Source organism: Grampus griseus, assembly GCF_964374135.1.
Source record: "Grampus griseus genome assembly, chromosome: 10".
Lineage (NCBI taxonomy): Eukaryota > Metazoa > Chordata > Mammalia > Artiodactyla > Delphinidae > Grampus > Grampus griseus.
The window spans coordinates 66,660,915-66,688,572 of NC_139004.1; the positions used below are offsets into that span (position 1 = coordinate 66,660,915).

Genomic DNA, 27,658 nt, shown 5'->3' on the forward strand with positions numbered 1-27,658 from the left:
CAGGGGCATGTCAAAAGGGCACAGGAGCCAACCTAGAAGAACTCCCAATGCCAAAGCTAGAATAATTTGGGCAAGAAAATTATAATATTGAATTACCACCCATAGAATAAGTATTCATGAGTCCAAACTGACATAAATAAATAATCAAATAAATAAATAAACAAGGGAGAAGGGGCAGTTCTTCCTTACAGAAGAATGCCAATTAATAAATGTAGAAGAATGAGAGAAATAGAAAAGTACCATGAGACCACTGCAGTAATAATTACTGCAGGCAAGATCTACCAGTGGATGCTAAAATTAATGGGCAAAGGTTTGAGAGAAATGGGACATTTGCATAGTCTCAAAGTTTCCCCCAAGAAATGTACTGATTACAAAGGGAAAAGGAGAACCAAGCAGATACCAGCTTAACCAAATGATCAAAGTTAACATCACCAATAATAAGATATACTAAAAAAAAAAAAAAAAAAAAAAAAAAAAAAAAAAAAGATATACTGACATTATGTTCTCCCTGATATGATGCACTGAGAAAGACACATTATTTTCTATGGTGTACTTCCTAAAAATGCATAACCTCAGTCAAATCATAGGAGAGCATTAGACAAACACAAATTGAGGGACAGTAAACAAAATAACTGACCAGGACTTTTAAAAAAGTATCAAGGTCATGAAAGACAAGGAAAGACATAGAAACTGCCAGAGATTGGAGGAGATTAAGGACACATGACAACTAAAAGCAATGTGGGATTCTGGATTGGATCATGGTTTAAAAAAAGGAGGCTAGTGCAAAAACTGGTGAAATCCAAATCCAGTTTTCACTTTGGTTAGTATTAATGTACCAATGTTAATTTCTTCATTGATATTTGTACTGTGGTTATGCAAGATGATAACTTTAAAGGAAACTGGGTGAAGGGTTAGGGAATTTCTCTACTATTTCGGCAACCTCTCTGTAAATCTAAAATTATTTCAAGACAAAAAGTTTTTTTAAGCTATCATCCTCACAGAGCTGACAGAATCAATGGCATCAATGAAATATGAGCAAGACGTTATTTTTTAAAAGGACCAAGAAGAGATCCTGAAAATTAAAAATATGGTAACAAAATGTAAAACACTACAGAAAGGTTGGAAGATAAAATTGAGAAATCTGATAAAAAGACACACAGTTGGAAAACTGAAGAGAAAACAGAAAAAAAGAAAAGGATCTGAGTTAAAGGTTCTAGAAGGAGAACAGAGAAAAGGGAAGGGAAGAAATAGTCAAAGAAATCATTCAAGAAAACTTCCCAGAACTGAAGGACACAAGAATCTAGTTTGCAAATGTCCACTAAAGGAATGATAATAAACCCCACCAAGGTATATCAGGGTGGAATTTCTGAACTGGCACAGGGAAAAAATTTGCAAGTTTCTAGAGATAAAAATCAGGTCACACAATGGATTGGGAACCCGAACCATACTGGACCTTTGCATAGCAACTCAGGAAGCTGGAAGGAATGGAGTGCTGCCTTAGAAATTCTGAGGCAAATCGTTCCCACCCTGGACTTCCACACCCACCTAAAATCTCTGCCAGGTGTGGGGAAGAGGGTGGGCTTTCTGAGACATGAAAGTCCCTGAAGTCTGGCTCCCATGTACCTTTGCTCAGGATGCTAATTGAAAATGTTCTCTACGCACCAAGGGAGAAAATCAGACACCAAGGAAGAGGAGTCTACAGTATGCAGAAAAAGGGACTCCAACTCAGAAGAGAGGTGAAGGAAATCCCTGGCACATGTCCGAGCCACAGGCTCTGTTCACAGGCACAAGTCAGGAGGCTCCAGACAAGACTTCTCTGGGCAGTGACCCAGAACACCAGATATACGTGCATGTATGAGAAGAGGTCAGATAGAAGGGCAGGGAGTTTGGGGCAGAATTAGTAAAGGTTCACAGAAAACTAAGCAAACAAACAAATACCAGACAGTTGTTACCTGCAGGAAAAAAATGTAAAAATTGTACCCCAAAGTGTGCAGTACGAGTCACAAAGTTCTGAACAGCATTTGCCCCATCAGTACAATGTTAACACTGAGTCCTGACCTGCCATATCACAATATGACACTGGGGTGGTGGGTGGTGGTGGAGGAGAGCTATGTCCTCCACTCCCCAGTGGATGTCCATGGATAATGCCTAAAACTGAACAATCATGAAGTAGCGACATAAGTATGTCATTTAGAGGTATGGAGCTCTGAGATTAGAAAGCGACAGCCTCTGGGGAGTTGGAGGTGGAGAGGAGGGGGCTGCTGTGCTCCTAACACAACACGCCTGGTAAAACTATGACTTTTCACCATGTATGAGTGTGATGCTGATTTACAAACCCTGACTTTAAAAATCCATCTAGAAATGTAAGAAAAAGGAAAAAAAAATAAGAAAGGAAGAAAAGAATTGGTGAGGGGGAGAAGGTTGGGAGGGAGGGAGAGAGAGGGGAGAATAATGAAGACAGAGGAGTCAGGGACAGGAGACTGACTCCTTTGACTCCAGCCTCTGGCCTGCAGACAGGGACCCCCAAAGGGCAGCAGCTGACATTATGCTCTGTTGACAGCACTGTCATCACCTCTGTTAACTTTTACCACAAATGAAGACAGTTCAGTGCTTCCATTCCCTCATCAGCGGAGTACACAAACCAGGGTCCTTAGACTAAAACACCAATTCGGCATTGATGACACCTCGCCCCCACTCCTCCACTTCCCCAAAGTTGGCAGCCATCAGAAAGCAAGTTGAGGGCCAGCAAACCACAAGGGTCTGGGAGAGAATGCCAATCATCCTGGGGACAGTGGGGGACTGTGCTGGGTAGGGAGGAAGAAGCTCCGAGTCTTCCACAACGTCTATGAGGCCATGGAAGCACTCACTCCCTTTGCATCAACCTCTGCTGAAGCCTGTGCCAGGGTCATGTGGGCCATCTCATACAGAGACACAGACAGCCATGCCTGGGGAGGGGTGGAGAGAGAAACCACTACCTGAGAAGTGGGCCGGGTGGGCTACCAATGTCTTTGCCAACCTCACACCCTCCCTGGAATCCCAAATTTTCCAGGAAACACACAAATCTGTGATTCCTTCCAGTGGCCCCCTTGCACTGAACAAACATCCTGCCCCAGGGGCCCCTCAGTCCCAGGGAGGGGGATGACAAGTGTGAAGTCTGCACCCACCAGCCTCATGCAAAGTACAAGCTCAGATGAGAGTCCAGCTCAGTCTGAAAGAATCCCAGAGTGTTTGGCTCTCTTGGTGGGCGGGGGCCCCCAACAGATCTTGTGTCTCAAAAGGGAAGGTGGAAAGCCAGGTGAGTACCCAGGAGAACCCTGTCCATCACTGAGGTCTTGCCCAGGTCCAGGAACCTTCATGCCCCTACATGCCTCATTGAGATCTCAGACCCTTGGGGACCCAAGAACTCGCTGGCGCCCTAGCGTGTGGTGTTGCTCCAAAATTCACCCTTTTGTATCCCAAGTTCACTGGGCGCTCACTGCAGAAGGAGCCCCAGGGTCTCCAGGAAGCGAGGGGTGGTTCACCCAGTCCCACAGATCGACATAACATTTCCAGCTCTGCCAAGGGTTTCTGAGGAGGCTGTGTGGGCAAATATGCTGCTGCTGAAACTTGTGCAGGTGGGAGAAGCATGCCTCCCTGGGCAGCAGAGGGGCACGTGTCCTACCCCGGGAGCCCATCGGAGGAGGGAGGCAAAGGTCCAATCTGACGTCCCTGTCCAGTGAGGGAGCCCACCTGGCCTTCAGTCTGCTGTGGGGTGCAGCCACCACCCTCACCAAGCTATGCTCTGGGGCAGAGACAGTGCAAGCCCCAGGGGGCCTAGCCTAAGCTGGGAGGCTGCCAGACCCTCCCTGACACGGATCAGTGAGTTTTCAGGGCCAGTCTCCTGCCTTTCCCCAGAAGGCTCCAGACCTCCCTTCCCCTTGAGCAGCTCCTCCACCACTTAGCAACAGAGACAATTTACATAATGCATCGAGTGTGAGAGCAATAATGGCTGGGGAAGCAAGGTGCCCGTTAGTGGCTCCTGGGAAGGGAAAATACCTGCTCCCACATCACCACTTCCTCCCTCATGGAACAGGGCCCTGAGGCTGCCGGGAAGTAGGTGCCTTGAAGTGCTCAGCTGCTGCCAAGAGGGGCCCAGAAGGGCCATGCCAGCCTCGGAAACAGAGCAACCTCAGGACAGAGATGCAAGAGGGAGAAAATTTCAAAAGCACCTGAGTTCTGAACATAACTTCCCCCAGCCGTGCTCCCGGAGCCCGCACCCCCGCGGGGCCGGGCCCTGCATCCGCAGCCTTCTGGGAGGAGGAGGCGCAGGCGCTCCAGCAGGCGGTAGGCTGTAGCCAGGAGGCCGGGGAGCCAGGCTGCAGCTGCCCGGGAGGCGGTCACGTTCAAACACAAAGGCGGCGAGGGAAGGGAGAAAATACATAAAAATTACAGGCACGGTAACTGCTTTTTATATAAATGTTCTTATAAAAAGTTTTCCCCAGTGTGAAAGTCCCTTTTTAAAAAGAATAAATTCACGGCACACCAATTTATTCCATGTCTGTAATGGAGCGTAAGGAAGGCTCCTCTGTCAATACCTGATCAGGAGGCAACTGGCCGTTACCTGACCCGGCTTCCAGGTCTCCTGCACGACAAGGCAAACAGCAGTAGGCCCCTGGGGTCTGCGAGGGGCAGCAGGAGTGGGTGGCAGGCCTGCCTGCCAAGAGTCAGCATCAAGTGAGACTCTGGGCCTCAGGGCCAAGCCCGACAAACCCCATCGGTGCCCCAGGAGCTGCGCTCGAATGGAAGATTCAGAAAAGAGGCAGCTACAATCATGCTGATGGGGAGGCACACGGGGCTACGGGAGCTGGGGAGCATGGGGCTCTCCCTTTCTAGGGACAGGAGAGAGAAAGCAGTCAGCAGGCTGTGGGGTGGGAGGGATGAGGCCCCTGTGCCTGCCTGCAGGGCCTGTGGAGGAAGCTGGCTGGTGACAAGGCACCTGGGGGTTGCAGGTAGGAGTGGCCTGTCCTGAGCTGTAGGAAGCTCCCCGTGGACTCTAGCTCAGCTCTAAGCCTACAGGCACCCATACTCTTCCCCCTGCCCTGATGAAGGCAGCACTTCAGTGGACCCCAGCCCAGGGCAGAAAGGGCTGCTCCCCCTCACCAGGAGGCCCAGAACCTGGAAATGAGGCTCCTGCCCAGTGCCCCTTACCAGCCACAGCTCTCTCATCTGTGAAACGGGGACAAAGTGTGGGCGGCCTCACCACTGACTGGGGGCACTGAGGACGGACAGCTTGCACAAAGCTGTGCTCTCCACAGGGGTCACTTGGTCCAGCAGCCCAGGGCACGGATACACAGGGGTGTGAGGACACAGATCCACAAGCGACTGGCACCTTGCCCCCCTGCAGGGCTGCTGGGCACAGTGTCAGGCAGAGCGACTTGGGGGGATGTGCACTGTGCATGGGGACATGGTGCGTGCACGCGCATGCGTGCATGCGTGTGTGTGTGAGCTCCTCACCCACAACCGAGATTTCTCAGCTTCACTAATTAATCGGTTAAGTAGTTCTCGCCTGCTCGGGTGACAGAGCTCGCGGCACCTGCCTCTCCGCAGTCCCACCCTGGCCTGTAAGCGTGCCTGCTCACACCTGCACACAGAGCATGCAGAACTCTGCACTCACCACATACACACGCACGTATATGCTTGCCTGGTCACACATCCCACAAAGCACACATGCATGTGGGATCACACGTTCTCACACACACACATAAACATACGTGCCTGGTCATGCCCCTACATGCAGCATTTCGTGCAGGCGCAGCCACTCCCTTCCAGACACACAAACCTCACCTGATCACGCTCCCGCTGGCAGCACATGCACACACACACAGGTTCACGTGTTCTCGTCTACATGTGCACATACATTCCCACACGCAGCATCACACTTCTCTCGTCTCTCTTCCACACCTGACCAGCCACATCCCACCTCACAAAGCCTCTGCAGGTCAGAGACTGTGTCTCCCAGTGAGTCACGGGACCAAGAATCACCAGGGGCTACTTGCCTTCTAGGTCTGACTGCCTGTGTTCAGGTGGACTCCTGTGAGGCCCGGGCATGATAAGCCTGCCCTTCTGGTCATGGTCTCCCTACCCCATATGATGGGAAGACTGAATTGGGCCCACCAGAGGTCCCTGGCATCTCCTGCCTCCTATGTGTACCCGAAGGATGCAAAAGCAGAAGGGAGGGGAGCATGGGACACCACTGGCCTCAGCACTGATCTGGAGGGCTTCCTTGGGGAGGGAGCTGTGGGCTGGGTTTAAAACTGGGGAGAGGCCTGGAGGGAAGGGGGATGAGTGACGAGAGAGGCAAGTGGAGTAGGAGGAAGAAGCTGGGAAGGCTAGTGGGGGGGCGGGGAGCACACATGGACGGCTGGAGGCCTAAAGGCTCCTCCTGCCCAGGCCACATACCTTGGCCAGGCCTTTGAGTCACTCCGGGAATAGCCCAGCCTCCCTCACCCCAGCCTGACATCTGAGTGCCAGAACACTGTGCAGTCAGCTCTTCTCCTGGGCCCTCCCCCTCAGCCCCTGCACCCTCCATTCCCTCACAAAGAGCAGTCAGGGACCCTCTATGTGGGCCAAGCCTGGCAGACCCTATGCAAGTTTACTTCTCTCAGGGCATCTGGCACTGAAGCTCTACCTTTTTGGTACACGGGGCTTAGTTCCCCTAGGTGGTCCGGATGGTTCCCACTGTTCTGTGGGGCAGGTTAGACCCCCAGTCCCTCCCTTCTCAGTCCTCAGATGCCTGCCCCTTTGCTAATCCATCCACTGAAGAGTTACTAGCTGAGCACCTACTCCATGCCAAACCTTGTGGACCACATATCACATATATGTATGTTTGTACACTGCAGGCATGTATGTATATGTGCACCCTGTGTGTGTGCACAGCCTGTTTCTCCACCCAGACTGCACATCCTCTCAGGTGGGGGCCCAGCCCCTGCCTCTGCATCCTGAGGCTAGGGCGAAAAAGTCCTAAGGTCAGTCACTTGGTTCCCTGACTATTGGGAACCCAAGGATGGACGGGGAGGGGGCCTGATGAGTCTGCCCAGGATCTACCCCCTGTCCTCGTCCCCCCTAACCCCCACCTCCAGCCAGCCAGCTCCCAGCACTGAGAGAGAGGTATAGGAAAGATGGGGAGTTTGGGGCTCTGTAACCTTCTCCAAACACCAGATCTGCACTCACAAGGAGAGGGGAGCCATGCTCAGAGAAGGTGGAGGGAGGCCAGGCTGAGCCTCCATGTCCTGCCTGGTCATGGTAAATGCTGCTCATGTTGCCCCTGGGGCCAGCTGTGGTTTGTCAGAACCAATTACTTCTCTGCCTCTGCCAAATGCTTGGGGCTCCACGGATCTCAGGCAAGTGTCCCCGTGGCTGCCACTGATCCAGCCATGGATGGGGGTGAAGGAGGGCGGAGGAATGCAGATGGGGTCAGCCATCCCTGGGGGCCCAGCATGGAAACCCATTCGGTCCTCTACTCCATCCCCCATCTCCCACCCTTGATTATCCAGTTGAGCCTCCGGCTCTGGACATGCAGCTCCATCACTCTCCAGAGGTGGATGCAGAGGCCAGGGGAGAAGGGAGTACACTCTGGCCTCTCCTCAACAATCTGCAAGCACTTGGTCCCCATCGGAGCTGACCCCCAGCTGTTCTGCTGCAAGGTCAGCCTCCCTGGGGACCCCAGAAGAGAGCCAAGGTGTTTATCAGAACCCTTGCCATGGGAGGTGGGCCTTGCCTTAGGAAAGTTGGACAAACAGCCCAGATTCCCAAGACGGAAGGATTGAGGGGCATCCACTTCATGGGAGGGGCCTGCAGCAAAGCCACCGGTTCTCAACCAAAACTTCCAGAAAGAGCGGCGCTGTCTGCTGGTACGGTTCTGATCATGCCTCTGAGATCGTCTCTTTCTTAAACTGAGGCACCTCAGTCCGAGAGCTGCCACCCTCAAGAACCCAGAGCTTGGTGGCTTCCTACCACCCCTACTCCAAGGCCAGCCCAGCCCGGTGCCCTTCTCTGAGTCCACAGGGCCTGGGAGACAAGCTGCCGACTGGGTGACTGATTTGAGAAACAGACTCACAGGCCTCTTCTGGGTGCAGATGCCCTTCCCTTCACCCCCACCTGCTTCCTCCTCAGGGGGTGCCTCTGCAGCTGGTTCCCTTCTGTGGCCCATAGGCCCTGTTTCTTCAAGCTCTTGTGGCCTTTGTGTCTCTCCCAGTAAGGCCCCCCAAAGATGTCATGGTCAGAAGGTGTTACAGATTGAATGTTCGTGTCTCCCCCCCAGATTCATATGTTGAAACCCAATCCCCATTGTGATAACATTTAGAGGTGGGCCCCTTAGGAGGTGATTAGGTCATAAGGGTAGAGCCCTTGTAAATGGGATTAGTGCCTTATAAAGGAGACCCCAGAGAGATCCTTCACCCCTTCCACCACGAGAGGACACAGTGAGAAGACAGCTGCCAGGATGTGGGCTTTCACCAAACACCAAATCTGTTGATGCCTGGATCTTGAACTTCCCAGCCTCTAGAAACATGAGAAATTTCTGTTGTGTGTCAGTCACCCAGTTTATGGTATTCTGTTATAGCAGCCCAAACAGGACTAACAACAGGGCAGGGAAGAGGAAACCAATTTCCAAACTCCTGGGCTTCAGCAAGCAAAGGTGACACTTTGGGCACCTGAACTTTCTAAAACTATAACTAACTCCTGGAAGGGCAGGCAACTGATAGTGGAGGGGGTCACAAAAGCACCCCCACATTTGCAGGGCTCTGTCTGCAGCCCTTCCTTGCCCCTGCTCCCTTGAGGACAGGGGCTCGGATCCCCATGTCACAGATGGGGGAACCAAGGCTCCGAGAGGCAGGACAATATGTGCCAGGTCCCACGGTACGGGGAGGCCCAGCTCTGCCATTGCTCCCCACTTCAGTCTTTCCTCTACCACCCACCATTCAGTGTGGCCCACGGCACAGGCTCCAGGTTCAAATTCTAGTTCTGCCGCCTACCAGCTGTAGCAGCTCAGAAGACATAGCTCTTCTCTCCTGCCCTGAGCCATTCTCTATCCTCTGGGAGATGACCTCAGATGTGGCCCCACGGTGACCTCTTGGCACAAGGTGGAAGCTGCTGGCCCCTCTCCCGTGCCTGTATCACCAGGTGTGGGTCTGCTGATCCCATGCAGAGATGCCTCTCCCATAGACCTGTTCCCTCCGCACCGACAACCTCCACAGGAACCTGGGCAACAGCTCTTTGCTGAGGCTGTCCCAGAACCCTGAAGCCTCCTAGCAGGGCTCCCTGCCCCTGTCTTCCCCTGCAAGACTCCAGGAGCAAGGGGCTCTGAGTTAGCCAGAGATGCGACCACCCAGGCATGCCCCTCTGGGGACCTTCCTGTCACCGTATCCTCCACCTGCTGTGAGGCTGTTCTGACCTAACACCCTCACACTCTGGGGAGGAGGAGGAGAGGCCTTGGGAGGGGCAGGGGCTGAGAAGGGCACAACTACTGGCTCAGCTTAGCAGCCCCAGAGGAGCCATCAGCTTGGGGGTGGCTCCAGGCAGCTGGTGCCCATGGAAGGCATGGCCAACGTGAGCCAGGGCCCCTGGGCCAGGTGTCTTGGGGCAGCCCTCCCCCAACATTGACCTCCCCGTGCCCCCTCTCTGGTGGGAGACATGTAGAAGAGGTGTAAGAGACCAAAGCCAGTCAGTTGGCCGTCAGGCAGGAGCTCCTGCCACAGACGAATTGGCTTTTGAAAAGCTTCTCAAAAATGGAATTTTCTCCTTCAGGCAACAACGGAGTATGTGCGGGGAGGGGCAAGCAGGAGGGCAACAACCACCCTCCATCTCCCCGCACAGGGCTAGGGAGAGAGCATTCCCTTAACTTACAGTGGGGAGGTGGTGCCAGAAGAGGCCACCCCCAGGGCAGGACATGGGAAGGAAAGAGGTGAGGAGCAGGCTGGGCTAGGGGGACAAAGAGGGGGTCCAGGAAGGGCTTCCGCCAGGCTCCAATGGCTCTGCCTCAGTATATCCAATTACGCTCACGTGGCAGCCTCACCACGTTTCAGACGCCCTCCCAGGAGCCCCCCCTCAGTCCCATGCATCCCTGCTGGGTGCTGAGCAAGAGGACCATATGGAAGGAATAATAAGACAATTAACTTTCCATTAAAGAACAATATATGTGGGTTTTTAGAGAGGCGAGCGGGAGCAATCTCTACCCAGCGGCACACTTCACACCCGCGCCCCGCCCACTCCCTCCTCACGCACCCCACACCCCAATCATCTACACTAGGAGAGAGCAGGGTGCCGCTGGGCCTCAGCGGGAGGTGGCTGGAGGAGGGGGGTGCTGCACCAGGAGCAGAGCCCCCAGGATGATGGTTTGGAGGTTCCAGTAACCCTGGGGAGGGAGTGTGATGGGCCTGGGTGGGTCTCCCTCACCACCACTCTCCGGACTGAGCACATTAGCTGGGACAACTGTGCATGTCCTGCGTGAGTGCAGGTCCACCTGGCCAAGGTGGACTGACTCTTGGGACACATGTGAACCACAGTGCTTTGATAGAAGGACCAACTGTAGGTCTGGGGGTCACAACAACTTGAACTCCCATTCTGGCCCTCTCAGGGCTGCTTCTGTCCCCTGGCACCTTCCCCCACTACCCAGCTTCCTTCATCCTCTTCTGCTGCCCCTCTGGCGTTCTGAGCTTCCCTGGCACTCCTGGACATTGCTGATCCCACTTGAGATGCCCAGAGAGGACCCCTTACCCCGAAGGGGGGCCAAACACAGCTCTGGCAAGCACCCCCTGAGCCAGTGTGTGACAGCGCATGTGTTTCAGGAACTGGCGGTACCAGCGGAGTGTGGGAGTGGAGGAACGGGGAGAAGGCTGTTTTTATTTATTTATGTGGTTGCACCGGGTCTTAGTTATGGCAGGCAAGCTCCTTAGTTGTGGCATGTGAACTCTTAGTTGTGGCATGCATGTGGGATCTAGTTACCTCACCAGGGATTGAACCTGGGCCCCCTGCACGGGGAGCGTGGAGTCTTATCCACTGCACCACCAGGGAAGGCCTGGGAGAAGCCTGTTTCAAGGGCACCTGCGGAGGGCCCTGTTCCTGCCTCCCTGAGCCCCTCAGGAAAGGGGTCCTCAATTTGGCCAGATTTTGGTCCTTGCCTGGAGCCAGCTCCAGATGTGGCACTCTGCAAATATTAATTACACATTCCCAGGGAGCACTGAGCAGACACGGTGTGGGCATGGCCAGGGGCAGACAAGATGGGCTAGGACTATGGTGCCGTCACTGGTTCAAAAATCCCATTTCTGGCTACCCACAAAAGTGGGGACACATGACAACATTTGTCTGATTCACCATGACTGTCCAGAGAAGCACAGCCGTGGGGAGGGGAGCAGGAGACTTGGGGTCAGGGATCTCTGAGTCCTGGGGTCTCGCTCTCTGTGGATGCAGCTCAGCAGTCCAGGGCAGGGACCGCCCCAGGCCTGCACCTCTGCCTTGATAGTTCTCACCAACCCCACCACTACCCAGGGCTAGCAAGTCAGGGCTCCAGGATGGGACTGGTGGGTAAAGACAGTCAACCACACCTTGGTTTCCCCACGAGTGACTAGCGGCATAGAGCCGGGCTAAGGCCATCACGGGGGCGGAAGCAGCCAGGGACGTAGGCAGGGCTCTGAGCCACTTCTGCCCTGAGACACGTGTGGGGGTTGATGTGGACTGAGAAATGCTCCCACAGGTCCAGACTTGGATTGAGCTTTCCCAGAGGATAGCCTGTAGTCCACAGACATGACCATCCCACGTCTCTGCTCCCATACCAGCTCTAGCCAGACAGACTTTCCTCACCCCCGACCCCCACCCCAGACAGAGGATCTTCTCACTTCCTTCTGTAGAGACCCTCCACGGAAGGTGCCTCACCGAAATCAGGAATCCGTCCCAGGGCTGGTGCACCTGATGAGCCACTGGTTCTTCCTCCTGTCTGACTATAATTTGTCCTGCTTTGCTTTCCCACAAGGTCCCCAGAGTTGTTCCCTTTCTACCCTGGACACCCAGTCAGAAGGGAATAGGTCCCTGGCTGTACCCATCAGAGTGACCTGGGCTTCAGAGTGGGGAGACAGGCTGTCTCCACATGGTCCCCCGTGCACCCCCAGGCACCTGATGAATTATTCTGATCAACCTCATTATGTGAATGAGCTCAGAGCCCAAGCATATGCTCTCTGCTGTCCCCCCAAAGGATGACAATATGGTGCTGATGGGCGAGGGTAGGAAAGGGGTTTAGGAGACCTCGCTCAGCTTCTACGGGCCCTGGAGGGGGCAGACTGCAGGAGAGCCCATACTTCTGTGGCCTGTTCACAGCAGGAGTAAGCCAGGGCTGGCGGGGCTGGGTTTACCCGGTGGGGCACGGCTCAGGAGCACCAGGCCACAGTGGGCGCTCCTACTCTGTGCTGGCCCTGGGGTTAGATGAGGAAATGTGACAGGGTCTTTGCAGACAGCCCCCACACTCCACCAAGGTGTGCCATGGTGTCCAGCCTGTAAATGGGCCACAGTCTGCACCCAACCACACCCCCATGGGGTTGTGGTGAGGTCGGGAGGAGGGAAGTGCCAAGACAAGGAAAATGCTCCTAAATGCCACCGTCTGCAGTTTCTGAACTCTTGCAGCTGCCAGCTCTATGGCACCCAGCTTCTGCGGGTTGGGCTGCCTCTAGGACTGGGGCTGGTGGAGAGGGCAGCCATGTTGGGGAAGAAAGCCAAGGATCACCCCAGTGGCAAGGTGTTTGGGGGCCCACCGAGGAAGCATGGAGAGGGGCGGGCCTAATGGGGACTGAGGCCATAAGCTTGGCAGAGGTGGTACCAGGGTCCACGGAGCGTTGCAGCTGGGTCAGGGCTTCGATGCATGCATTCTCCTGACTCTCAGAGCCTGGCTCTCAGGGCAGGGGCTGGCCACATGGGCCCTCTCATATGCACTTGAAGGAGAGCTCTGGTGGCTTTGTCAGGGGTGCCAGGGGTTGTGGGGAAGAGGGGCCGCTTGGCTCCCTCCTGCTCTCACAGGGTTGCCCTTTTCCTCTAGAACTCTTCACCTGCTCCCCGGCTGCCCACCTCACAGGGGTGTCCTGTGCCAAGAAGCAGCCCCAGAGCTGTCAGTGGGAAACAAGAGGCTAAGGAAGCAGGTGAGAAAAACTGGAGCAGGACAGAGAGCCACTGGAGAGCTGGCAGCCGTCGACAAGCAGAGGGATGCCAGAAGGAGCCCAGAACGCCAGGTCAGCACTTCTCTGCCTGGCCATAGCCACACCAAACCTGGCCCAGATCCCCTCTTTTTCAGGCTCATCCTGCCCACCCCAAGAGGGAAGGCCTAGCTAGAGGAGAAGCAGCGCCCTGGGACAGGAGTCAGGAGCCCTGTGTTCAAGCCCCAGTTCTGCTGTACCCGGCTGCGTGACTTTGGTAACCACTGGGAAGGTGGGAGTGGGGAAAGATGTGCTCATTGGTGAAAGTGTCTGGAATCACTCAATTCCCATCAGAAAGGAAGGGAACAACATATCCTGGGAATGAAAATGATCAATGAGGGAAATTCAGATTTGATTTCTAGAAGTGTATCTGTGTCAGCCTGTCACCTGACATTCTCACCACCTCATCCTCCAGCCAGACCTCCCAGCCACGCCATGGACCAAGAATGAGGATCAGAGAGGGTCTAGGACTTGCCCAGGAGCACACAGTGGGTATGCTGAGCTGGATTCCATCTCTGGTCCGCACCATCCAGGAAGCTATGGCTCAGACAGACCTGAGTCTCAGGCACGAAATGTGTACGTTATTTTCCCACTGGCAAACTTTTAGGGTCTGAGTGCCCACGACTATAAAATAAGCAGTATCCTTGAGCTGAGGATTGAAAGTACGGAAGATTCTTGACTGGAAGTGCATGGTTAACTCCTTATGTGGGGTACATCTTATGTCCCAATATGAAGCTTGGAGAGGCACATTAAACACATTCCAGGGAACTCTCATTTCTTCATTAACCTACACAGCTGCACTCTTGGCAGTGCCCACTTAGAACCTAGTAAGTGCTGGGTGCTATTCCTGAGCATAAATTGACTTCTGTTCCGGAACAGCTTCTCCTACAGTGCCTTCTCTGGAAAGCTCTGCCGGCCTCCAAGTGTGGCTGAGTCATTGAAAGTTCACAGGAAGAGAGTACGATGGGGGTTACTGCAATTCAAGCCCAGTAACCAGGGAAGGGAGATTCAGAGAGGCTGGGCCACTGGGGTTGGGCGGAAGGACCCCCAGCAAGTGGATGGCTCAGACCCCCACCCGGACTCCCCCTCCTAGCTATGTTACCACCACATTAGCCACCCCTGATCAGCCCCATCCTGTGCCAGAGGTCCTACATCCACAGCCAATGTCAACACATTCACTGCCACCCCCATTTCCTGGGTACCTGCTACAAGCTAAGCATGGCGAAAGGCCCGAGGACACCACCTCATAGCAGCTGCCCCACAGACGTACCTCTGCTGACCTGGCCCTGACCAAGAGAGACACAGGAACACAGTGGCGTATCTAATCGCCAAGCCGGGGGCCTGGACCCCCAATAATAACTCCACTTACTCTGCTGTGCCCAAGCCCACCATCAGTACGAGATCCCCATTAACCCCCTGTTCAGTTCAGGTTGCACTTTCTGGCCCAAGCCTCCAGTAAGAGCTCCTTAAAGTCCAGCACGTACCTGGGAGCCCCACCCCAAGCACTCCAGGAGCTCAGCTCTCCAAGCCTCTGCGTTTCCACGTAAAGAGCGACAGCTCAGGAGCCTGTGGCCCGACAGCGACACATTTTGCAGCCTTCTGGGGGTGACGGATGGCCTGCTCTTCACATCACTATTTCAAATATTAACATAATCTCCCAGGATGAATGTGGTCGCTCGCGCCTAATCAATCACCCCTCCCACCCCCGATACCTCATCTCACCAAGCACTCGCTTGCCACTTGTCTCCTGCTGCAGCTCCTTGAGCAGGCAGCACTGACTGCTCTCCGGGGTTGTTCGGCCTGGCCACCCCACTCATTGCGAGGACAGTCTCTCTGGCTTCCGTGCACAACTACACCCACGGGACCCTCCAGGACCTGGACTCCACTCCGTATGCTGCCTCAAAAACAGATCTCACCCTCCTGAAAAGCCTGACACCTACCCATCAGAGCCAACTAAGTACCACCTCAACATTGTGACCTGGGGAAGAGCAGGCCAAGACCCGAAGGAGTCACTGTGTCTCTAGCTATTTCCCCACCTGCCCCCATGAGTCCACAGTGTCCCATCACGCTGGGTCCTCAACTGCACCAAGCTTTCCTCACTCCTTATTGCTGAAGCCCTTCCCCCACTTCCAGCTGGAACAGGGTCCCTAAAGGGAAAGCCAGGGGCACCAGGCTTACCTCACGGAGCTGCTGCACACCCCCAAAGATCCGCATCACGCCATCGATCTCCTGCTCCAGGCGCCGGGCCCAGTGCTGCATCCTGTGTGCAGAGAGGAGAGGAGTGTCAGGAGGACCCGCCTGGGGCTGGAACAGCCCCGCCCCAGCCACCGAGAGGTGACACGCAGCAGCCGCCCCTTCAGAACGCAATTTTCACTAGAAGAGAAACAGAGGCTGGGAACCAGAGCGTGCCACTGATTCCCTTTGAAGTCTGGACCCGGTGGCCCAGGCTCTCCTCACGTACTGTTGGACAGCCAGGGAGGGGAGCAGATTATAGTTTAAATGCACTGAGGGAGTCCAGCGGCTCCAAGAAGCCTGCAGGGAGACTATTTTTCACTGTGAAGAGCCAGCCCTTGATGCTGCTGCTCTGAACATGGGGACTCAGGATACCAGGGAGGAGGGGCCGTGAGTGAGCCTGGTGCCTGCTGGATCTCAGAGCCTTCTGCCCCAAGGCTGGGTGGCACCTAGGCAAGGGGAGGGAACATGAGAGCTGCTGCCACCACCAAGTCACTGTGTAACCTGGGGCAGGCCCCTGCCCCTCTGGGCCTCATTTAAACAGTGGACATGGAGAGCTTCCTGCTCAGATGGCCCTCGCCTTTCCAGTACCCTAGTAAACAGAGGCTCATCACTAGATGCCCCACGTGAACTGTCTACCCACAGGTCCAGTTCAGACTATCCCACACCTTTCTGGGGGCCTGGCAAGCCCCATGAGCCCTTCACCAGAGCCACCAGCCTGAGCAGGTCTCTCTCGCACTGGTGCCACGCTGAGCTCGCTTTAACCTATCTGGGTCTCACTATCCTCCTCCAGAAAGTGGGGATAATTTGGGGCCACCTTGTAGGGTCTGAGAAGAACACATGGGAACTGGAGGGTCAAGGGTGCTGCACAGGGATCTCTGTAAGGAGACAGGATGGACAGGTGGTCACAAGGTCCTGTATTCTCAGCCCACGCTCATGAACAGGGATGGTGTCTGGGGAGAGGGCTGGCTTGGGTTCTAACCTGTGATCCCACTTTAGGCAGTGCCAGATCAGGTGAGCAAAATCACACCAGTGCTTGCCAGGGCCTGCCGGCCAGAGAGACACTCTCCACACTGCCAAAAGCACTTTCTGCTGTGACCAAAGCCCCTGCCCTAATGCATCTGAAAGGCATCTCAACTTCCAGACACAGAACAAAGCCTTCCCCGGGAGGGCTCATAGGAGAACTACCACACAGACTGAAATATGCTCACAGGTTAATAAGCACATCCCGTGAGGCCAGGTTAGGGTGGGGTGAAGCCAGCCCCCAGCTTCTGGAAGGGTACCCCAGGAGCCATGGGATCTGGGAGATTGAGTCTGGCCCCAACTCCTGCCCTGGGCCTGCTACCTTCCCCACCACCCCTACTGCCACTAGGGGCCAGGACTCTTATAGCTCCCTGGGTCAGAAAAGCTAAAGTCTTTACCCCAGCCCCCTGCCCCATATCCCTGTGGCTGGGGGCTGGGCCCTTGCCATTGTGTGTGCCCGCATCGGTTGGCATGGGAACTCAGATCAGGAAGCGGGCGGATCACTAATTGCAATTTGCCAAGCTGAATGTCAGGACCGTGATGGAAAAAAAAAGTCAACATCAAAAGAAAGAGGTATTGGGCTTCCCTGGTGGTGCAGTGGTTAAGAAACCGCCTGCCAACGCAGGGGACACTGGTCCAAGCCCTGGTCCGGGAAGATCCCACATGCCATGTAGCAACTAAGCCCATGCGCCATAACTACTGAGCCTGAGCTCTAGAGCCAGTGAGCCACAACTACTGAGCCTGTGAGCCACAACTACTGAAGCCCACATGCCTAGAGCTAGTGCTCCGAAACAAGAGAAGCCACCGCAGTGGGAAGCCCGTGCACCACAACAAAGAGCAGCCCCTGCTCGCCGCAACTAGAGAGAGCCCGTGTGCAACAACAAAGACCCAACACAGCCAAAAATAAATAAATAAATAAAATCTAGTTTTTTAAAAAAGAGAAAGAGGTATCAGCTTCAGCTTGTTGCTGGCTGAGACACAGCCTGATGCCCACCTCTGCTCCCCACTGCAGGGGAAAAGCTAACCCCAAGCCCAGGTGGAGGCCAGGCTGCAGGCCAGGCTATGAAGGGTGATCAGGTCTCAACCACCAGGGGAGGTTTTTTGCTGGGGGAGGGCAAAGCCCAGCAGAGAATGGAGAGCCTGCTTGTCCCCTGGCTCCAGGTCACCAGGAGCTGATGGCTTGGCCCTGGCTGAGCCATAAGCACCTGACAGTGTGTCAGGTGGCTGTTTTATGCTCCTGAGACAGAGCCTGGGATGCTGCTATGGGCCACAGGGACTGGCCTACCCCTGACACATCAGAACAGGCACACCCTCCTGGGGTCTAGAGGTGACTCTAGCCCTTGGTCTGGCACGGTGGGTCTGATGGGTAGACCCCAGGCCCCAGCTGCAATGCCCACCATCACGACGCCAGGGAAAACAAGTTATTCTGATCATTCACCTAAACCAAACCCAACTAGGAAGGCAGTACGTGTCTGAGAGTTTAAAAGAACGTGATAGATCATTCATTTCATCATCACAGAGACATGAATTTGTGGGTTCCAGAGTTTGGCTGGTGTCCCAGTGCTGGTTCCAAGGGGTGACACATGGGACCCAGGAGGCCAGGAGTCAACTATGCACCTGCAGTGTTCTTGCCCAGAGGCAGGAGAAACCACCCACCAAGCCCGTACTAACCCTGGCCAGGCACAGTCATACTCACACCAACAGAAGGGCATGGGGGCTTTGAAAGGATGGGGGATGCATCAGGATTCGTGGCGCCACTGGGTCAAAGGCAAACTGACCAAATCCTGCCTGGGGTCCCATCAATATGGACCCAGGTGCCTGCATCTCCCATTGCTCCCTGGCCAGACAGTGTGGCCCATGGGTCACCCCCCCAACAGGGTAGATCCCCCGCTGGCTCCCCACATCCCTGTGATTTTCCATGCGATTCATTGAGATGACACTGCTTATCTCCAAGTGTCTCTAAGTGCCAAATTAGCAAGACAGTGAGGAGAGAGAGTGTCTGGGAGGAGGCACGTGCAGCCGGGGACTGCAGCCGGCATGATGTCTGGTGTGGCCATGACAGCCTCACACCATTATATCCTCCAATGTGCCCAAACCTAGTGGGGTGCAGGCACTGAGCCCCCATTTCACAAACAAGAAAACTGAGGCCCCTGGCAAGGACAGGTGCAGAGCCATGTTCTACAGAGAGAAGACAGACCTGTCTTCCTGGCTCCATCAGCTCCATGACCCTCCCTCCTAGGACAATGCAGCCTCTGGGAAGCCTAAGGGAGAGGCTGCCTCTGTCAGCTGTGTGACCTCGGAGAGTTCTTGCCCCTCGGAACCTCAGCTTTCCGGTCTATAAACAGGGAAGATAATGACTGGCTGAATACTTTTCAGGGCCAAATCCACATGGAACCTTGATGGGCAGTATTATTATTGGGCAGTCCCCTGAGGGCTAGAAGCTCATCAAATCCAGCCCTTCCTCGCTTCCCAGTGCTCAGAAAATCTTCCCTGAATGCCTGCTGGGGGGAGAGAGCACAGAGGGAGGGAAATGTGGAAAGGGTTTCCCTAATGGCTCTCTGTAACCCCCTGCTCCCCAGGCTGAGAGAGGCCGGGAGCAGGCACAGGGCAAAGATGTGTGTGTCCCAGGGCTAGAGGGTTGAGGGCAGCCCAGAAGGAAGATGACACCAGCTGCTGTGGGACTCCAGGTCTTTTAGTCTCCAGGGCATGTTTCAGAACCAAGAGGAGTACGTGAGGGAAGAGGAGGTGTCATCATTAGGCAAGGGAGCAAAATCATCCATATGTGGAGCGAGGAGCTGGAGCTGAGGACCCCCTTTAGCAGACAGAACTATCAAGACTCCCACTAGAAGGCTGGGGAGGCCCCAGGTCAAGCTACAAGAGCAGTGAAGGCCTCCAGCTCTGAGGCCAGATACACAGGCTCCCCCAGACAGGGAGGAAGAGGCAGGGAAGATGGGAGAGGGGAGGAAGGGAGGGGAAGGGAGGGGAGGAGAGGGGAGGGGAGGGGAGGGGAGGGAAGAGAAGAGGGAAAGAGCCTGTATACAGATGCAACAGCATAGTTTAAACTGTTGCCAGTTGTTAATTTTATACGTGAAGTTGTTGATCAGAATGTGATTTAATTGTACAGTATAATCCAGGCTTTTGGAATAAATTATGCAGAAAACTCATCTATAATTAAATCAAAAAAACAGAGACAGGTGACACTGCACGTTCACCCTCAGAGGGCAAGGGTAGGTGTGGGCGGCTGGACCCTGCAGAGGGACGAGAGGGAAGGGGGAGGGCTTTGTTCAAGAGCAGACAGGGGAAGGCCCAGGAGAGGCTAAGGCCCAGTAGGGGCGAGGATCTCTGGACCCCACCTACCTCTGCAGGCCTTTTCACCATTCCCAAGGAGGCGTTTTCCTTGCCATCAAAGCCTTGCTACAGACTTCCTCTGCCAGGCAGACTGGGGGCCTAAGAGCAGTCTGCAGCTCTCCCCTCAGCTCAATCAAGGCAGTCATCGTAGAAGGGGAGATGCCGAGGGTAGAACAACAGGTGAGGTGGGAGGAGTGGAGGGCAGGGCTAGGCTAGGGCAGGTGAAGGGTGCAGGGGAGCAGTCAAAGGGGAGGCCACTTGCTGCCAAGGTTACTATGAGCCAAACTTGGCAATGGTGGGGGCCCACGGGTCTCCTGCTTCCCTTGTGACGGACTGGCCAATTATTCTTTCAACTCTGGGGGAGGCAATGATTTCAAATAAAATGCTATTTAATTATTCTGATCATATTTCAGCTGGCCTGCCACCTCCCACCTTGGTGCCCTAGCAGTCTTCTGAAGGGGAAAGAAAGATAGAGCAGGAGGCGGGGGTAAGAGAAAGATGGAGAGACAGAGAGACACAGACATGAAGAGAGCCCAAAAGAGCTGGTCTAGAGGGCCTGGGTGTCAGGTTCACCCCGTCTCAGGGGATTACTGGTGGATGGGCAAGAGGGCCACTCCCCATTCCAGCCTGGAGAGGCCACGCAAAGCTCAGAGAGCAGTCGTGGCCCCTGCTGAAGCAGGGCTTGGGACATGGCCAACCCCTCCCCAGGCCACAGTCCTGCTGCAAACAGCAGGAAGCTCAAGGCTGCACTCCAGGATCGTGGTACCTCCAGAGCCACCTCCCCCGAGGAGTCCTCCCCGACCACTCTGTGGATATCCCTCTCTACCTAGACTGAGTGCCCAGACTCAGCCCTGGCTCTTCCGTGACCTTAGACCAGATGAGCCCTCTTAGGCCTCAGTTTTCCCATCTGGAAAATGGAGATAAAGCTCACCACTTGTCTACCTCCCAGGACCCCAAACAGAAGCAGGTGGAAACCACTGCCTCATGGAAGGGATGACTGCCCCACACACTCATGCACACACAGACCCATCTGAGCGGCGGGGCCGCTCTCCCCTCAATCCTGTCCCCTTCCTCAGACCTGCAGCTCATTAAGCATGGGATGGCTGTACCTCCTCCTTGGACTGGGGCCTCTAGGTGGGCTGCAGCACTCCCTACACTACCTAAGAGACCCCGACACAGGGGAGACTCCTTGGGAAAGGTAGGGCCTCCGATGACCAGAGCATCATTCGTGCTTGTCTGCTCAGGAGAGAAGACTCTTGGCCTCAACATCTTTCAGGAATCAAAGCCCAGGGTAGGGCCCCCAACCTTGATTTGATCACAGCCTCCCAAGAAGAGAGGGCAAGTCTAGCCAAGGTCATTCACTCTGCAGAGGCCAAGTGGGCCAAGCCACTCCAGACCATTGAGATCAGAGTGCCTAGAGGCACGGAGACCAGTCAGCACTGACCTGGCACTGCACAAACCACAGTGGGGTGGGGGATGCACAGAGGCCTGGGGAGAGGGGAGCATGCTGGCTCAGCCAATTCACGTGGAATAAGCTCCCCAGTTAGCCATCTACCACTTTACAAGCAGGGAAACTGAGACGCAGGACTCAAAGGGACAGGTTCACCATCAGTGGATTTGTGATTCTGCTTAAGGGGCTCCTAGTGTAACATGGGGCCCCCAGGAGCATCGTCCCCACCCCACCCCCACCCAACCCATGCACACAAGGACGAAGGTAGCCCACTTATCACAAGGGATCCTCAGAGATCCCCTGGTGCTGGGGAGGGGCTGGTACTGCTGAAGCTCAAATTAGTCCAAATCCATCGGCCTCGACTATGTGTGTCTTGGGACCCTGCCCAAATACTGCTCGTTAATGAGGTTATTAATTATGGGGCTGTCCCTTCCCTTTCTTTGTCGGGGGCGGGGGGGGAACCCTTCCCTTCCAGTGGGCTCTCGGCTGGGAGGCAGCAAGCCTGTGCCTCTCCGCTTAGACTAACAGTGAACAGTCATCCACTTTAATTAGGGCGCCAGGTCCAGCCCAGTATTTACTCCCAGTAGCCTGATAGGGGGAGGGGACAAGGCCTGGAACAAGGGAGCAGCTCAGGGCTGGGGAGCTGGGCAGTCCATTTGGCCCAGAGAGGGATGGAGAGTGTCCCAGGCGCACACAGCACTCTGCCTCACTCCCCACCATCAGTGCAGGACTGAGGGCCCACAGGGGCACCAGCAGTCAGGGAAGCACACAAGGACTGGGGCAAGCCAGGGACATGCAAGCTGAGAAGGGGAAGGAGGTTTCCCAGGGGAGATGAGGAGGACAGCATGGAAGGCCCACCTGAGCCTGATTTCTGTTTCTGCCATGGTTAGCTGTGTGACCTTGGTAACATCCTTTCCCCTGTTTGGGCCTCAGGTAACTCATCTAGAAAGTGAACTGCAGCAACACAGTACTGTGTCAAGACTGCCACACCCAGAGCCACAAGGTTCCTGAGCAGTCCCTCAGCAGGACCCTCCTCACCAGGCCTGGTCTGGGGTTTCCAGCAGCAGGAGAAGCCCATAAGGGGCACTGCTCCAGCTTCCACGGGAATGAGTTCTGCCCAGCAGTCCCAGGAGAACCAGGAGAGGGGCTAGAGAAGGCACCAGGGAGCCGGGGAGAAAAAGGAGGTGTGCAGCAGGAAGGAAAACACCGTTCTGCAGGAGAGCAGGGGACTGACTGTGGCCCAGACCCAGGCTGGACGGCTTGGCCAGGGTGGGGATGGGCCCTGGGGCCGAATCTCCTCCAGCCCCTGCCGTGTACCAGGTCCTGCTCTGTGGTCCACACCCAGCTCTGTGGTTTGGACTCTCCAGGTCTCAGCTTCCCTCTCTGCTCAAGGAGGGGTGGCCTGGGGCCTCCACAGGCCATGTGGGGATTTGTTTCCCAAGGGGTCTGACTGGGGCCTTCCTGCCTGCCTCACTGGGTCTGCACCAGTGAGGCCAGGGCTCTCAGTGCACTGCCTTAATTATCTTCACAGCAGTCAGGTCATCCCCAGTCCTCAGAGGGAAAACTGAGGCACACAGCAATTGAGTGATGTGCCCAAGGTCACACAGCTAATGAACACCAGTCAGGATGATACACACCTCTCTTCAGACACCAGTCTTAAATGCCCAGCTGCGGCATGGCATGTCCACTTGGATGCCTAATGGGTCTCTCAAACTGAATGTGTCCTAAACCCAGACACGGACCTCCCTCTGGATCTCCTCCTCCCTTTTCTCTGCACCCCCTGCCTCCCCTGGCTCAGCTGATGCCAGCTCCTTGGTTCAGGCCCGAAGCCTCAGGGTGACCTGCAACCTGCTTTCTCTCGCACCCACATCCAATCTCTCAGCAAGTCATGTTGGCTCCACCTTCACAGTCTGCCCACTGCCCTCCACCTCCCTGGCCCCCAGCCTGGCCTGGGCCACCATCATCTCTCTCCAGGACAAGTGCAGTCACCAGTTCACTGGTCTTCAGCTTCTGTCCTTGCACCCCCTCCCCCGGGCTGTTTACCTCCACACGCAGCCAGAGCCCCCTGTTAGAACAGTGTCCCTCCTCTCTCAACACCAGGCCACAGCTCCATGACACTAGAAGAAAGACAAAGCCCGTCCAGGGGCCATACTCTCAATGGCCTCCTTGATCTCGCTCCTCAGGCCACACTGGCCTCCTCGTTGTGGCTTGAATACACTCCTGCACTCCCTGCACAGCCTTTGTACATGCTGTTCCCTATGCCTGGATCAGTCTCTCCTCAGAAGTCCTCAGGGCTCCCCTCTCACCTCCTTCAGTGAAGTCCACCTTGCCCCCCATTTTAAGTTGTAGCCTCCCAGCAGCAACTGATCTCAGGTGCCCTCCTGGGGTTACCGCCCTCCTGGGCTGTGAGCCCTGAGGGAGGAGGCTCCTGCTCTCCAGCCTGGAGGAACAGGCACTTGGCTGAGCACGCGCACCTCCCCAGAGGGGCCTGATCTCCCCGCCGTCCTGCCCAGCCTGCATGCTGCCGGCCACAGGAGCAGGCAGGTGGGTGTGCAGTGGCAGCCTGTGGAGGGGCTAGAAGTGCAGTGGCTGCCCCAGGGACAGCCACTTTCCCCGGCTCCTCTCCGTATGAATTATTAAAGCTCATTTATGATGGGCCTGCCCAGGCCTGTGGCTTCCGTGCATAATTCATGGCTCTCCCAGGAGGGCCGGGTGCTGGAGCAGCCACTTCTTCCCGGAAGCAAGGAAAGTGCAGGCACGGAATGGCCCAGACCCAGGCTGTCCTCCCCCCATCCCTTTCACCCTGTCCCGATCTCAGATAGCCCAGTACCTCTACCCACCCTGCCCCATCTGGGATTCTGGACACTGGGATTCTGGTTCAGTGCAGACTCCCCTCTCTGTGCCTCGGTTTTCCATCTGTGGACTGACGGAGTTGGTGGTTTTCAAACTGCAGGGAGAGCAGAATCATCTACCTCCACTCCCCAGGGGGCCGAGGACCATGGGTTCCCAAGGTACCAACACCCAGGTGTCATTGTTTGTGAATTTTCCAGCAATCTAGACCTGGGACTTAGCAATGAGCAAGAGGAGTTCAGGAACTAGTTAAGGCATCCCCAGAGAAAAGCAGAAAGTCCAGGCCAGGGACACAGGGTATGGAACAGTCAGTCACTCTGCCCAGGATCCACCATCTGCTCCCCAGGCCTGGAACCACCTGCCTCAGTCACTGACACAGATCATTAACATTTGGGGTCTGCAGAGCCTCCTTCTCTCCCCAGCATGTTCCCCAGGTAGTCAGGTACAATGCAAAAGTAACCCCTGCCTAGGCGCATTTAACAAACTTGTAAACTGAGGTTCAGTGAGGCTGGCTCTTGGAGGCAGGGGTAGATATGTTGACACAGCCCCTGTGCCCAACCAGGTGCTGTGATGGGAGAGCCACACCCAAGCCTGGTCTCAGGAGGTGCACAGCAGGGTGGAGGCACCTGTGGAGGTCACCAGGAGAGTCAAGGAGGAACCCAGGGGTTCCAGCTGCCTGTTCTTGCCCCACGCCAGTAACTGAAACCTGATTGGAGGTGGCAAGATAGGCCCTGTCCATGTGTCACCAACCACTCCAGCCAGATTCTATGATTCACACATCCCCACCTCCCCTCCTGTACATCCTCCCCACTCCCCAGCATGAGTCAAATCCTCTCTGAGCCACAAATAGCCGTCCTCCATGTGCGTCCTCGACATGGCCTCCTGCTGTGAGGAGGACAGAAACCTCTCTAGGGATCCTCTATTTCTCCTCAGGGTAGAGATCCCCCAGGGAAGCTGGCAGTGTCCCAGAGGACACACTGGGTGCAGAGGAGAGGTGAAGCAAAGACCAGAAAAGAACTCAACCCATCAGGGCAAGCTTTGTTCCCTGGCCTTGTCCCCCGCTACCTGGCCAAGTCACCTCTGCCGGAAAGTCTTCCAGGATTTCTCTCCACCCCTTCCCCCAAACCCACAGTCCTTACTCCACTTTACCAACCCTTGCCTTAGGTTGGAGCTGCAGTCCGGTCCCATCATCAAGCTTCCTGCAAAACTTAGCTTGCAGGATGGCAAAGAAGAGTCTTCTGGAAATGCTTGGGGATAGATTTCCCTGAATATCCTCCCATCACCAGACTGGTACCTGCCCTGTCCAACCCCCTCTGCAGTGGGAGAGAGGCTGGAGGGCAGGGCAGGGAAAGGGCTTCTAAATTCAGCAGGTAGCAGAGCACCAAGGAAAGGAACAGATGATTCAGAGTACCCGTTGTGTGCTGGGTGCTGTGTGTGTGAGGCCACTGAAGTCACACAGCACCCATGGTTAGGTGCTAACTGATTCAGGCCCACTTCATGGATGAAGACGGAGGCCTAGGCGGTGAAGCAAGGCACTCAAGGCCACACAGCCAGTCTGTGCTCAACCAGAATTTGAACCCAGTGAAGGACGGCTCCAGAGCCCAGGTTCTGTCCCCTAGGCAATTAGGCTTCCTTAATCCCAAAGAGGACTTCAATGGCCAAGATTCAGGAAATAGGGTGCAGGTAAGGGCCACCCCTCATTTATGACCTTTTCCACCTTTGTGAAGGGATCTACTCCAAATCAGGGCCCTCACTGCCTCCCCATGCAAGCCAAAGCTGGGTGCAGTCAGAGTCCTTCCTTTTACCCCACCAGAGCTACCCTGCTGTAGGAATGTTGTCTCAGCAGTGCAGAGCCCAAGCTCCCTCAAACCCCTCCCATGACGGGGGGTGGGGTGGGGAGGGGGAGATGCCCACTTCCTCTGGGATTTGCTCCTCACTAGTTAGCTCCGGGCTTCTCAGCGCAAGCCAAGCTGCATGTAAATCAAATGTGAGTACTCAGACCACCTTGACTCTCCATGCTCTATGGTGAATCCTTTAGCAATGCAAATCCCCTCTGTGAGCTGCAATGAGGAGGGGCCTTCAGGTGCCACCCCAGCGGCCCCACCCCTTCTGAGAAGTCCCAGGTTGGTGGCCAGAACAAAAGGAGCCACTGCCTGGTGAGCCTGTGTTGTCCTGAGAGATGGCTTGACGAGTAACAGGTTGGCCAAACCCAGTAGGGCTATCACAGACAAAATACTCTGCAGATGTTGCCAGCCTTCTATAGATTCCCTACTAGCTCCCTCACTCCCCATTCATTCATTCATTCATATAGTTACTGAGGCAGGCTCCAAGCTAGGCACCGTGTCTCCAAGGGACACAGTGGTGAGCAGGGCAGATGCAAGCCTGCCCTCGGAAGCTTGGAATTCAACCAGAGCAGACAGCTGATCTGATCCAGACTCAGTAAGTGGAGGGAGGAGGAGTCCGGCGAGCCTTGCGGGGGTGGGATGCACGGCAAGGGGCCTGACCCAGCCTAGGGGTCTGGCCAGGCAAAGGTGGCACTGCAGAGCAGCAGGGCAGTTCAGACAGAGGGTACAGCACGTGCAAGGAAGGCTCAGCGTGAGCTGTGCGCACGGTGATGCCCTATGAACACCCTCAGACTGACTATGGGCATAAGCAGGCTGCTCCCACACTGAGGCCTGCAGCGCTCCATCCTCAAGGACATGGTGAGTGCCTCCATGTGACGGATGGTGAAGGACAGTGAGCTTCTGACACTGGGGAGATGAGCAGAGCGGGCGCAGTCAGTGGCTGGTAAACTAAGGGTTCAAAGAGCAGGGCTCTCTGCTCAGTCCTCGGCACCCAGCCTGGGAAGGCACAGCTCCACCTGGCCCTCTCCAGAGGCAAACATCTAGCTCTGACAAATCTCCACTTGGATGCCCTAGTCTGCATCTCAAATTCAATGTGTCCAGTACCTGATGGTCCCCTGGACTGACTCTTCCCCAGCCTCCTCCAGCTTATCTGGTGAAAACTCTGTCCTTTCAGATGCTCAAGCCAAACCCCTGGGGTCTCCTGAGACCCCTTTCCCTTTCTCACACCCAGACCAACAGCAGGTCTCACCACCATCACGGCCATCACCCTGGTGCTCCTCTGTTCACACCTCTCCGCAGGGGCCCCCACTTCAAAGTCATGCTAATTTTTTTTTTTTTTTTTTGCGGTACGCGGGCCTCTCACTGTTGTGGCCTCTCCCGTTGCAGAGCACAGACTCCGGACGTGCAGGCTTGGCGGCCACGGCTCATGCACGGGCCCAGCCGCTCCGCGGCATGTGGGATCTTCCTGGCCCAGGGCACGAACCCGCGTCCCCTGCATCGGCAGGCGGACTCTCAACCACTGCGCCACCAGGGAAGCCCCAAAGTCATGCTAATTTAATGGCCCAGGCTGTCCTGGTCCTTGCTGCCCTCTGCCCTCCTCTCCTCCCACTCTCCCCTTTTTCTCCTGCTCTAACCACTTCCCACCTCAGGGCCTTTGTGTTGGCCGTTCCTCTGCTTGGAACACTCTTCTCCCAGATACG

General features: G+C 55.4%; 1 protein-coding gene across 4 annotated transcripts in view; it reads right to left on the reverse strand.

The window, feature by feature from the left end:
- The window catches only part of CACNA2D2 (calcium voltage-gated channel auxiliary subunit alpha2delta 2), a gene marked incomplete at both ends in the record, with an annotated part of 136,977 nt that overhangs the window by 95,939 nt on the left and 13,380 nt on the right, over nucleotides 1–27,658 (reverse strand). For all 4 annotated transcript variants that reach the window (XM_082663790.1, XM_082663789.1, XM_082663791.1 and 1 more), the window contains one exon: nucleotides 15,390–15,471. In XM_082663790.1, coding sequence (XP_082519916.1) covers nucleotides 15,390–15,471 — 82 coding nt within the window. The remainder of the gene's footprint in view (nucleotides 1–15,389; nucleotides 15,472–27,658) is intronic.